This window comes from Colias philodice, chromosome 23 (assembly GCF_061535455.1).
Source record: "Colias philodice isolate Cphi_HAF_F1 chromosome 23, ilColPhil1 Martin Lab GWU primary, whole genome shotgun sequence".
Lineage (NCBI taxonomy): Eukaryota > Metazoa > Arthropoda > Insecta > Lepidoptera > Pieridae > Colias > Colias philodice.
The window spans coordinates 8,161,778-8,174,769 of NC_143108.1; the positions used below are offsets into that span (position 1 = coordinate 8,161,778).

Genomic DNA, 12,992 nt, shown 5'->3' on the forward strand with positions numbered 1-12,992 from the left:
TTTGAATCATCAAAGGATTGTATCAAACTTTTGGAAGTGTATTCATGTTATTTAATCAAAAATTATTTCTACAATTATTATTTTTTTTTAGGTACGCAGGTCAGGTGGCAGGCAACATTTGGCAGGTAAGCAGGTGTTAACAAACCAAGGCAAAAAGTGGCAACATTCATGTCACTTGTCAGTATGTCACAAATCGGTGACTCACGTTGGATAATGAATTTACCTCACACCTGTGTTTTGTGCGTTCACCTGTTTTAATTAATTTAAATTCTAGTTAATATAAGTTTCAACAATGAAAACTTGTTAACAACAACGGAATTCAAACAAAACTTTCACTTTCAATCATTAACTATTCTTAATTGGTGAAAATAAAGTACAAGTTGTACAATAGTGCGAAGTTAGCTTGTTTTTGTTTTAAATGCGTTTCTTTATTTAGATAACTCAGTGTTTCTTATTTTTAAATAAGGACAATGGCGGAGAAAGTGAGTAGCAAAAAGTTTTTATATAAAACATGAATAGCTTTGCTAAGTCCGTGTTTGCATCCCTAGCCAATGTGTCAAAAAAACTTGCTGTAACAGTTGTTGTCAACGCCGTCTGCTCTTTTGTTGGCTTGTACTATGAAAAAATTCTAGTGTACTCGAAATAAACTTAAAATATGGTAAGCTAAGTATAGATCAGAGATATAATTGTCGTTTATAATGATTACTATAAATTTAAACAAAGGATTTGTAATGTAAGGGTTGTTTAATTCCTACAAATACACATTCTAGGGCTATAAATATAACCAGAGGATTACTATTAATCACGGTTCAATTAGATTAAACTAGATAACGTAAATAAGTGAAGTAAATTCAATTAATCTTTATATATCACATCATTCATCACAAAGGAAAATTCACACTTTTTCCATGTTCAGTTGATCATTGGGCTGATTCAGCAGCATTACTAAGCTTATATTGTTACATACAGCTTATTACTAAAAATAGGTTGAAAGGTTTATTACAATAACAAAAATATCTTAATTTAATTAATTGTAGCATAACCACTATTAAAAAATAGCTTGGTTACAGCTATGTAGTAGTATATAAGGAATTTATATGAAATTGCTCAGTGATATCAGCAAATGAAGATAGGTTAACTTATTATTCCTAAATATCTTTAATCCTGCCTTATCCTAATGGTAACTAATTTATGCAGCTAGTTATTTAATAAGCTGCTATTATAAACACTGCAAAATTGATAATGTACATTGATAAATGCATGCTACTACAAAATTATAATAAATACTAAATAATGCCTTAATTCAAGCTAAAGCAAAAGATAAACATTTCATTTGCAATCCACAACCAATTTCTTTTCCTTAAAAATTTACAAATATTATCAACACTGTTTTTTAGAAAATACAAGAAAACCCGCTGCCAGAAGTACCACAAGAACCGGTGGACAAACCGAAAGATGTACCAAAACCAGTCCCAAAAACTACTACAGTGCCCATCGCTCCAGTGCCTACAAATAGATTTGGTATTCCGTCGCTAACAAAGACGCCACCAAATGAGTTGTATAGAAAGCTCCTGCCAGCTATTTTGTTTGTGCTCACGTTTGTTACTGTGATGACCATGCTGCTCATTTATATGGATACTGTTGGTAAGTTATAATACTGTGTATTATTTCAAAAAACTACAGATTTTTTTTAATGATTACAATACCATTTTTTGTTCAAAAATAATCACATCTTTTATTATTACAACAAAACAAGGCACTCTCATTTATAAGAAAATAATCTCTTAGAGAATAGAGTTAATTTTCTGAATTAATTATGTGTTTCTATCTTTCACAACCCTAAGGGCCGAATTTTCAATGCTTGGATAAAACTTATTCATCGGATAATGTATAAAACCACCATTTTAAAAACGTATTTTAATTGCCCGTATTTGACAGTTTATGTGACATTTTAATATTATCATGTCATACTTTATTGGACGGATAAGTTTTATCCAAGCATTGAAAATTCGGCCCTAAATGTTCTAACATGTGAAATTTTCAGCGATGGGCGCCCAACAGTTCCGTCTCAATATGTCACAAGACTACGAGCTGGCCAGCATCCCGGCAGAGTCACCGATACTCATAGCGTACGTGAGGCAGTTGCACCTCGCGCCTCGCCCTCCGAAGAACCCACCGCCTGTGCCCAATATAACAGATCGGGTGGAGGTTCTTGATCGACTTTATGGCGAGATTGTAAGTTCATATACTTGTCAAAAAACACTTAGATGTTAGTGTGTCACATGTTATAATATAAAAGTCAATTCAATTCAATATTTTAATTTATGGCAGTACTGCATTGCCACAATTTACTATCAAAGTTAATTCTATCAAATTTAATACTGTCAAAGGCATTACTATCAATATTAATACCGTCAAAATCATTACTATCAATGTTAATACCATCAATGTTATTTCAATCATTATCAATACCATCCAAATTAGCATTAGTAATATATAGGTATACATAATTTCTTGAAACATTCAAATTACTAAATACCCACAGTACAACGGAACATTCGTTGAGATCCTACCCCAAGGTGACCGCGAACCGACCACTTCATACCTTGAAATGGTGCGAGGCTGGAAGGGCGTAGCCGTTAGGGCTGCGCCCCGTGACTTTCTCTCACTACGGGGTGCTGCTAGCGCTCTGCACGCTTGTCTCAGCCCTACTGCACATCCGAGAGAGGTTCGTTGAATATTTCGGTTTTTGTCTAGTTTATAAGTTTTGTGACATTATCATGTTTCTTACAGCCTTGGTGTTAAGTACCTGTATGCTTCTTTCTCTTTTCTGTATATTTTTTATATAGACTGTTTCCCTGCCAAAAATAAAGTTTAAAAAAAATCTCATTTAAATTAATATAGTATACTCCAGAAGCGGTCCCAATATGAAGTAATTGTTGTTAAAAATAACAAAAACTAAAAACAATATACATAACATTCAGTGGTATTGTAGTGTTTATGTGTGTACTTTTTTTGGTACAGGTAAATTCGAGTACCAACTACCACTAATATCCTTTGTTTTTTCAATAAAGAATAGCAAAACTTTTTTTTTCTTAAATAAATACGTTTTCACGTTCAAGAGATACAAACAATTTCTTACAATCGAATGAAAGTTATTAAATTTAATTTCTGTAAACTACAGTACAAACGTCACATGGGTAAAGAAGGTGTATATTTCGGCAGCTTCCATGTCGATTGATAATTGATATCCCATAAGCATTTGATTGAGTATAACACACGAGGTTGATGTGTGTATTGTATTACTCCTGAATTTACTAATGAGTCTTACTATTCACAAATCATATAAAATTTTGTATTTATTTTCGGTAAGAAAAGCTCCAAATGAAATGCGATTTCATAATATAATATCACCTTATTTCTTTGCGGGGTCTCCCAGGGATCTATATTTGGCCGGGTTTGTACAAAATCTTCACGAGTAAACTATATCAGTATGATAATGATACCGCGTTACTAGTATGGTAGATTGAGTTGAAAAACAGTGTTTTGCAATCATTTTCCTTTTTTTACACTAATAAAACGCTTGAAAAAGGCGTGATGTTGAGCGCTTTTATAAAAATATTAAAAATACCCGCTTGAGTGTTAATCACTAATCAAGCTTTATTTGTACGATTTTCTTACACCATCGTAACGTCTTTTTGACTCCGGACTTAGTGGTCCTTCGAGCCGGATTTGTTTTCAGGGTTCAAGTTTCTGTTAATTGCGATATGTCTTAATAGATAGAGTTTGGCTAGCCAAAGATGAACCCAGTGTTTTTGTAGCGGCCACACTATGGAATGTCATCATGGCGTTTCGGCGTAGTTAGTTGTTAGTTTTGTTGAAAACGGTTCAAATCATTTGCTTTAATAACGTTTAAATCCTGCTGTGTCGTGTACCTAATGTACCTATATACTATGATCACCTCTAAGAATATCAAAAGTATCAAAATGTTTTTTTCCTACTAAAGCCGATGTTACCAGGTCCATATTTTTTAAATTTGCCGCCTTTTACTGGGTTCAGCTTTGGCTGGCCAGACTCTATTTTTGTTTAATGCGAGTATGGGGTTTACAAGCGAGTTTCGTGTTAGGTGAGCTACCAAGAGCCCGAGGGGGGCGGTAGCCTGTTCAGCTCGCGCGTGCTGTGCCTGCCGCTGCACACGCTGCTGCTGGCGGCGCGCGTCACGCGGCCGCACTACGCGCTGCTCGCCGGCCGCGCCGTGCCCGCCGCGCTGCGCCGCCTGCCCAACAGCGCCAAGCTGCAGGTACACACACATACACACATCCAACACAAACATAGACAATAACACACACTTAGCTAAAAGCAACACATGCCCAACAACAATACACACAACAACACACAGCCAACAACAACAACACACACACATAATATAGCCAACAGTAACACCAACACAGACAAAAACAACACACACACACACACAAATAACATAGCCAACAGCAACACAAATACATACAACTGCCAACAAAAATCCACACACAGCCAACAAAAACACGCACCCAACAACAACACACACATCCAACAACAATACACAGCCAACAACAACACATACCCAACAACAACACAAAAACAGACAACAATAATAGTCCGTAGGTTCCTCACTCAGTCGCCCTAGACTCCGGCCGTCTGGCCACACAGCCGGAGTTTTTTTCAGCACCGCCGCGAGGCGATATACTTGCCCCCACATAACAACACACATACACAAAACAAACAACAATACACACATCCAACAGCGACACACAGCCAACCACGGAACATCAACCCAGCCAACGGCAACAAACACACACAGTCAAAAACAACACACACAGTCAACAACAACACAAAATTTCGTGCATAGCTTAAAATACATTATGCTCTACTCAAACAGACACCAAACTATCGCAATATCCAAACACAAAACACGAATATGGCTACATTCGACATTTATATTCGATATGTCCATGCACATGAGTTCTAATTAAAAGTAAATCACCCAAAAATAAAATTCCAGGTGATAGAATTCCGTTCCAACGACCAAGCAGCAATACGCAACACGACAGAGTACTTGCTAAGCGTCAACTACACAGTTGTGGCCACATTCCACGACGCGGTCATGTATGCGCTCACGGACACGCTCACACGCACTTCGGTGACCACGGAGAATTCGTGGTCACCGTAAATGGGCGCAAAGGGGAATAACACTTCGTGGTCACCGTAAATGGGCGCGAAAGTGGAATAATACTTCGTGGTCACCGTAAATGAAGGTATATACTTTGTTGACCACGGAAATAATGAAGAAGTGCAGAGAAATCAAGATAATATTGATAAAAACATTTGGAGGACTTTTGTGATGTTCGATTGGTAGTGAAAAATAATGTACCGTCCGCGTTGTACTGATATCTAAAAATTATTCATAACATTAAAAAATCGTTATTTCAGTCGGACATTCTAAAGGTTCTTAAAAGCTTATAAATGACATTTGAATCCATTTATTGTATTTTATATCCGACACATTATTACGTATATAACATGTGACCTCAAAATTAACTTACAATGTTAGTAAAATAAAAATAAAACTGGGCTATCATATATTTTTATTCTCAAAATAAGAAAAATAAGTGGAACGGAAAAAGATATTATATAAGATGCTACATGTCATGACAATCGCCTGGTTCTATTCTTATTTTATGAATTTTTAATGCAAATATTCGTAAATATATCTTAAATACTCGAAATTAGTAAAAAAATCTGTTTTCAAACACAGTTGTGCCTTCTAACGTGTCATAGTATGTTATTGTCAAAAAAAAAACAATCAAAAAACGTTAAAAATCGCATTACATTTTTATGGTTTTTTGATAAATTTTCCAAAATTCTACCGTCCATTAGCAATCTTTAATCTCACATTTAAAATACTGTCGCATTAATTAATTAATTATTAATATTGATAATAATAATTGTATGATTTATGATAATTTTTTAATCGTCCATGTCTATTATATTCTATTTAATTAATATTATTATGATTAAATCCGATTTTATCGATTAAATTTTAAATAATCTCTAAATTAATTTCTTTGAATCTCCGATTTTTTTATAGAATAATAATTTTAAATGGTTCTCAATGAGTATTATAATTCTTAAACTAAGTTTTTATAATTAGTAATGATTATTTTTAATGATATAAGTCCTTCTTTTAAAGTATTTTGTGTGATATATCAATTCAATAGGTAATATGTAATAACATAATGGCAGCTAATTTTTATTTCATTTGTACGAAAATGCCTTACAAATAATTACTTTAAATTGGTAAATAATTAAAATAATTTTATTGTTTTAATAAGCTATGTCGTAGGTATTTAAAAGATGCCTATTTTTCAATCGTCAAACAATGCTGCGAAATGACATTACTTGATCGTTGAAAAATAGGTAATTACTTAGTTAAAGACAATTTGCTTCTAATAACACTAGTTCCTCGATAGTTATATTTTCTCATAAAGACAATTATAGCAGCATATAGCATTAATATAAAATACTTCGCTTGTATTTTAATTGACATAGTAATCATTTCAGTTAATATCAAATCTCATTCATTTGATATTCGGTTAAAAATCGGTAAAAAATTAATCACTCAAAATAAAATGTATATCACTGAAAAAACCACAGCAAAATTAGTTTGCAAAATTGCACAAAAAGTAAAAAAATATATTTTTTTTCGTTCGCTATAATCGTAACTGTATTTTAATTCGGTGTTATGTCAAATTCTACGTCTTTGTATTGTTTTGGAGTCATTCCAATGTTTTATTTGATAATTTTAGAAGACTGAATATCGATATTTGTTCAATAATGAGTCGCTGCTATTTTTTTAATTCGAACAAATTAATTTATATTTTCGTATCGTTTCCAGTATTAAGTATGTTAAGTGCTAAGTTTTAATCAATTTTAATGATTATTTTTCGCTCGACGAGTGTGTGCAACTGAGATGACGTTACTATGTATCAAAATATTTTAAAAGTGCTTTTGAATTTATAAATTCAACAATCAAACATTTCCTTCAAAAATATTGGTGCAAATATTTTTTTTTTGTCACATCTCAGTCGTACACACAGTAAAGCGCTGAATCGATGTATTTTTAATTTAAGCTATTAAGAGTTAATTTAGTGTAATTGCGCTCAATTTTCACAAATAAATGGCTTTAATCAACTACATGTGTTTCTTTTACCCGCTTTAATTAGCGGTCTCTCATCCCTATAACTACAAATATACATATTATGCTCGACGAAGCGTCGATGTAAACAATGCAAGTGTTGAATTTATCCTTCCAAATGTAAAATAGTTGGAAATAGATATTACTTTAAACTAGGAGGACCATAACCTACATAAACATAACATTGGTTTTTGGTATATAAGTAACATAAATATAAGAAACTGCAATCGAGCACATCACCACATAACACTGCTAAGCTCATCTGCATTTGCAAAACAAAATCCAAAATTCAGTACGAAAAATTAGGTATTATCCATACTAATATTATAAATGCGAAAGTAACTCTGTCTGTCTGTCTGTTACTCAATCACGCCTTAACTACTGAACCAATTTGCATGAAATTTGGTATAGAGATATTTTGATACCCGAGAAAGGACATAGGATAGGTTTTATCCCGGAAATCCTACGGGAACGGGTTTTTCTTTGAAAACGCGGGCGAAGCCGCGGGCGGAAAGCTAGTAATATATATTATAGTATACAGGTTCTGACTGACAAATGCAGCTACATCTATACTTATGATATTTTCATATCCTATGAAATTCTCATATGGAGCAGAGCAGTACCATGCAGTACCTAGATACAAAAACCTTTACTTGTTTTACAAAAAAGTTCTATGTACTTATACATTCAATATTTAATAGTTTAAAATTTAAATTCTAGACAGACATTTCTTGATCATTTTAATTTGATTTTAATATTTTCTAGACAGTTCACACCGCTGACGGCCGCACATCGGTCTTGGGTCGCCGCTTGCTCAAATGTACGGTGTTTGAAACGCCTTGTCTCAGTCGCATTGCTCTATTGAAAGTATTTTTTCGGTCAGCAGTAAATGTGGAATACTTACTGTACAATCACGGTACCTATATACATTCTATAGTTACGTACACGGTACACAAATTATTACCGCCTCACAAATTTAGAGGAAGTAGGAATTGTTACGAGGACTATCCTAAACTCAAATTAGCTTATAAATTATTGTATATTTATATAAAAACCTTATATTATGTAGAATTACCACCTTCATTGATTCGATTAGAAAATGGTTCTCTAAAGTATGTCACTGCTGCTTCACATAATAATATCTATTGTGCTTGAATGATGGTTGATCAGATCTGGATGAAATTTGCTAGCTCAATAATTAGTGGCGAAATTGGGAAACACTTATAGGTACCTACTTTGTCGGTAGACATATTTTTTGCATGTTTTGATATTATCATCTGATTCCATTGGGTTAGGGTCGTAGATTTTTATTCGGATTATTAAACTGGTTATGCATAAGTACTGCACTTTTTACTTAGTTATATGAAAATTTTTAAGGTCTTTTTTGATACTTTTGATGTGGGTAAATCGGTTAAATTATGATATTATGAAAAAATAAATGAACTAATTATTATAAAAATAAAATAAACTATTTTAATAAATATTGAAATTTTGTTTAACTACTAAAATCTAAAATAAATAGAAATTTACGAAACGTATTAAATACGATTCTGTGCGGAATTGAATTAATTAAAAAATAGCGTACATGAAAGAGAATTATTTTCACTTATTTTCTTATTGGTGTAATTCTTTTTATTACCTACTTATTTGTGCATTGTGTTTCGTCTGTTTCAGGAGTTTAATTGCCCAAAATAAATGAGTTTTAAGAGTGACTGAATAAAGAAATTTAGTTTCCACTATAAAAATACTTAGTATTTTATGTACCTATCTATATAATATCATGACTCATGAGTCATGACTATTATAGTCGCTGTTTTTGCAATATATAACATAGGCATATTTTGCAGTAGTCCGGTATTTTTGTTGAGATTAATATCTTTTCATCGATCTTTCTTATGTTTGAAGATATAAAGCACATAGAGTGGCCATATTCCATGTGTGTGTGTGAGTGAAGATAGAAAAGGGTAAAATAGGAATAAAACACAGATATACACTTATATTTTATTATCAATACATACCTCCATTAACAGTCCTGCTCGCCTTTATCAAATCTTACAGTTAATAATTAATATTATACTCCTATATACATCGTATATACGTCGCATAAAAAACAAATATAAATCAATTTTGTGCGACACGACTAAATTACTAAAAATCGCAAATAAACTATTAATGAAACAACTACAAATAAAATTTTAAAATTATAATTATTGCTTTCAAATCTAAACATGGAAGAACATAATGTTATATACAACAAGGTGGGTCACAAACATACGTCGGTCATACAAAAGAATAGTGTAACTTTTAATCTACATTCTATGGATTAATTTGATATAGATTAAAATACTTATTCAATATTTTCACTCCCGTACATCTAATGTATGATAATCCATAATAAATACTTAATTATTAAGTATGGAAAACGAGTATGCCGTCACAAAATATTTGCTAAACGGAGCAGCAGTGTCGTTTTCTAACAATTGTATAATACATTATAAATATATATGTATTACAAATGAAACGCTTACATTGATGTATACCCACCGTCTAATTTACATTATTTATAACATTGGCTTAATAAATTCATGCTTTTACAAGCTATCTAATATTTAACTTTGATTAAAAACATTGACTGTTGGAATTTGAAAAGGCATGAATGTTTTTCGTTTCCATTACTATATAGTATTGAAACTATGAAAATTACCATTACAATAGATATTTGGCAAATCGTCAATCACGACATTTAACAAATGGCGTCGTATTTAGTTGTTATTATTTTAGGTATTTAACATAATTAAGTAGTAATTAACAATTAGTCCTTTTGCCTTCATAATAAAATTATTACAGCGTTTGTATTTTATTTGTTATTTCGTTCTAATCAAAATCATACGCACCAAGAAGCACTCAATATTAATTTAATACAATAGAAATTAATTTTAACTTATTTTTAAGAGAAAATTCGGTGCTATTAATAATTTTATTTTACAAAATAAATAAAAACGAGCGGAAAACAAATTTACAATTCTTGACAAATTTCTTGGTCCCGAACACAATCTATTCCCATAAAAGAAAAAAAGAAACTACAAATTGATAAACTCTCTTTTTGAGGATGTTGGTAAATAAGATAGACTACAAAACAATTCAAAGGTTTTAGGTATACAAGTCTATATTCATTTCTATGTGAGACAGGAATAAACGTTTTCCTTAACATGGGTTAATCACAACTATGAAATTAGTTTTTACTTTAAAATTTGTAAACATTATTATAACTGCAAAATCATACATTAGCGTTCGTATAAACATTTCAAAAGATCTATTTTTTCGCAGTTTTAATAATATTTATTTTAAAGGTAATTTAAACACCTGAGCTGCCACACTTAAAAAGAAAGCAGGTGCGTTGCAAAAAGTGCAAGCTGTAACAACCACTCGTGACGCTATGCGTTTATGTATTTATTACATAATTAAGTACTTAAATAATCATTAAAAACGTACAATTAATAATTGTGATAGATATACATAAAATAACGTATTGAATTGAAAACATATTAGGTATAGTTTAATATAGGTTTTTTTATAAGTAAAAACTATGGTGCTGGTTAAAAAGAAGTAATAGAAATTATGCCAAATTTTTTAAAGAAATTATGAGTAAAAACAACATATTTTCATCTTTCATGACCGATATTAATTAAAGTTGTAATTTTATTTTGAAAAAATACTATAATCAGTTTAACGCAATATGTAACTGATACAGACTTTTAAATCAAACAATTTATATTTATTTGCATTTTTAAACTAAAAATCTCGCAATCACTGAAACGCCTTATCATTAATTACACGATTACATAACACTTACAGCTCTACGAAGCGGGTATAAAAATATATTCAACATTGTACATACACAGTACACTATGTAACAACTACGAGAGACTACAACCTGCAAACGTATTCCGTGTGGGCAGTGAAAAACCGCTCAAAATAGGTAAGAAAAAAAAAATTTAAGATATGACATTCTACAGATGATACCTGGCTGTCAATAAAAAAAGAAATGCGTTGATTTTAGTTCTGTGAAAGTGCGTTCTCAATTTGAATAAAGAAAAAAAACGAACTGTCAAAACTTTTTTTATAACATCAAATAAAAAGTTTTTCCTTCTAAATAATAAATGGAATTTCCAAATTGAAATGCTCATTAGTCGTGTTTAATTGTTAAATGAAGAGTTTTTGAAGAGATCAATAATTTCAGTTATATTGCTTCTCCAAATTAAATACAAAGGGAATGTATCGTTGAGCATTTAGCTTTCTTTTTTGTAAATTTAACTAAATATGTTTAACCTATATGTATTGCTATTCGCCTAAATGCTCTTATGGATGGAAACGAAATAATACTTTTCGAACTTATAGCACTTTTAAAGAATAATAATTTTTTTTTGTGTGTAGTATTTTAGTATTATAAAGGTGTTTCTACACGGTTCTTTTTACTGTCACAGTCACACAAAATAAGTAGGTGTGAATAGACATCTTTATAATTTCAGAAATAGGAATTAGATGCTTACGTAAATATGATACGTAAAGTTACAATTATACCTGATATCTAAGTTTTAATGGATAAGTCGATATTTTGAATGACGCTTTTTGATGAAAAAGCGCGGTTTTCTATATAAATGTAAATAATATCATGTGATATATCGTGATATGCACCTCTACGCGGGTCGGCTTAATATCAACACGTATAAAACTGCCTCCCACTTGGCCCTAGCACTAATTGAATATTTTTAAGCAATGAATGTTATTTGTTACATTTATTTACAGTTAATTGTTGCAAATATTTGGCATTATTTCCAAAACAAAACTGTATGTTTGAACTATTATCTATATTTCAAAAAATTAAACAACGCCAAATTTTGTTTTAAATTTATTATCTGTACACACTATTAAAAAAGCTATCACCTAGTCTGTGTAAACACAGATAATCAATCCATTTACGCGGGAAACACATCCATCTTGTATAATTGTCACCTAACTATTTGTACGTAAATTCCGATAACAATCATTGCTCAAAAATCAACCGCTTTGGCAAACATCTGCCAATAACAAATATCATTGCAGAAAGTTCTGGTTGGTCTGCGGCCTCATCATGTTGTTGTTGAAATTGTTCACGTTGGCCATTTGCGTGGGCCAAGCCATTTGCATATTGCCCATCGACATCGGCATGTTGGCCATGGGGTTGGCCATCGGCATGTTCGTATTGGCCATATTGGCCATATTCGTTGGTAGCATGTTTGCGTTCGCTAGGTTCATGTTCGCGTTCGTTAAGCCCATTGGCGCTAAGTTGGACATGTTTGGTGTTAGGTTGGGCATGTTTGGTGCCAAGTTTGGCATGTTTGGTGCCAAATTTGGCATGTTTGGTTTATGTGCGGGGGAGTTAGGGCTAGATTTAAGCTGATTAATGCTGGGAGCTGGACCACCTTTAGGCGATCTTGGTGCTAATAGATTATCTACATCAATGTTAATAGCGCCTGTTGTATCAGCCCACGTGGCGCCGAGTTTTGTTGCTGGCCTGTTGTTGTTGTTATTGGTAGATATTGGTTGTTGTTGGCTCGTTGGTTGTAGCGCGCCAATCGGTTGCAGGAGGTCCACGGGTGTTGGTTGTAGACCTGTAGGATGAATTAATAATTAAATGATTTCGTCGATAAGTTTCCTTTATTTGAATTATTTTAAGTGCAGATAGTTTTCTATTTACTAAATCTATAATACAATG

General features: G+C 32.2%; 1 protein-coding gene across 2 annotated transcripts; it reads left to right on the forward strand.

Moving 5' to 3' along the window:
* The first annotated feature begins 192 nt into the window (after positions 1 to 192).
* On the forward strand, positions 193 to 7,234 carry S (EGF receptor activation regulator Star). 2 transcript variants are annotated; one of them, XM_089709683.1, is made up of 6 exons: positions 193 to 482; positions 1,398 to 1,644; positions 2,045 to 2,235; positions 2,546 to 2,728; positions 4,127 to 4,300; positions 5,045 to 7,234. In XM_089709683.1, the coding sequence occupies exons 1-6, from the start codon at positions 471 to 473 to the stop codon at positions 5,210 to 5,212; spliced, it is 975 nt and encodes a 324-aa protein (XP_089565809.1). In that variant the 5' UTR covers positions 193 to 470; the 3' UTR covers positions 5,213 to 7,234. The 2 variants fall into 2 exon arrangements, with proteins under 2 accessions (XP_089565809.1, XP_089565811.1); XM_089709685.1 differs by lacking the exon at positions 193 to 482 and adding an exon at positions 517 to 658.
* The last annotated feature ends 5,758 nt before the right edge of the window (positions 7,235 to 12,992 follow it).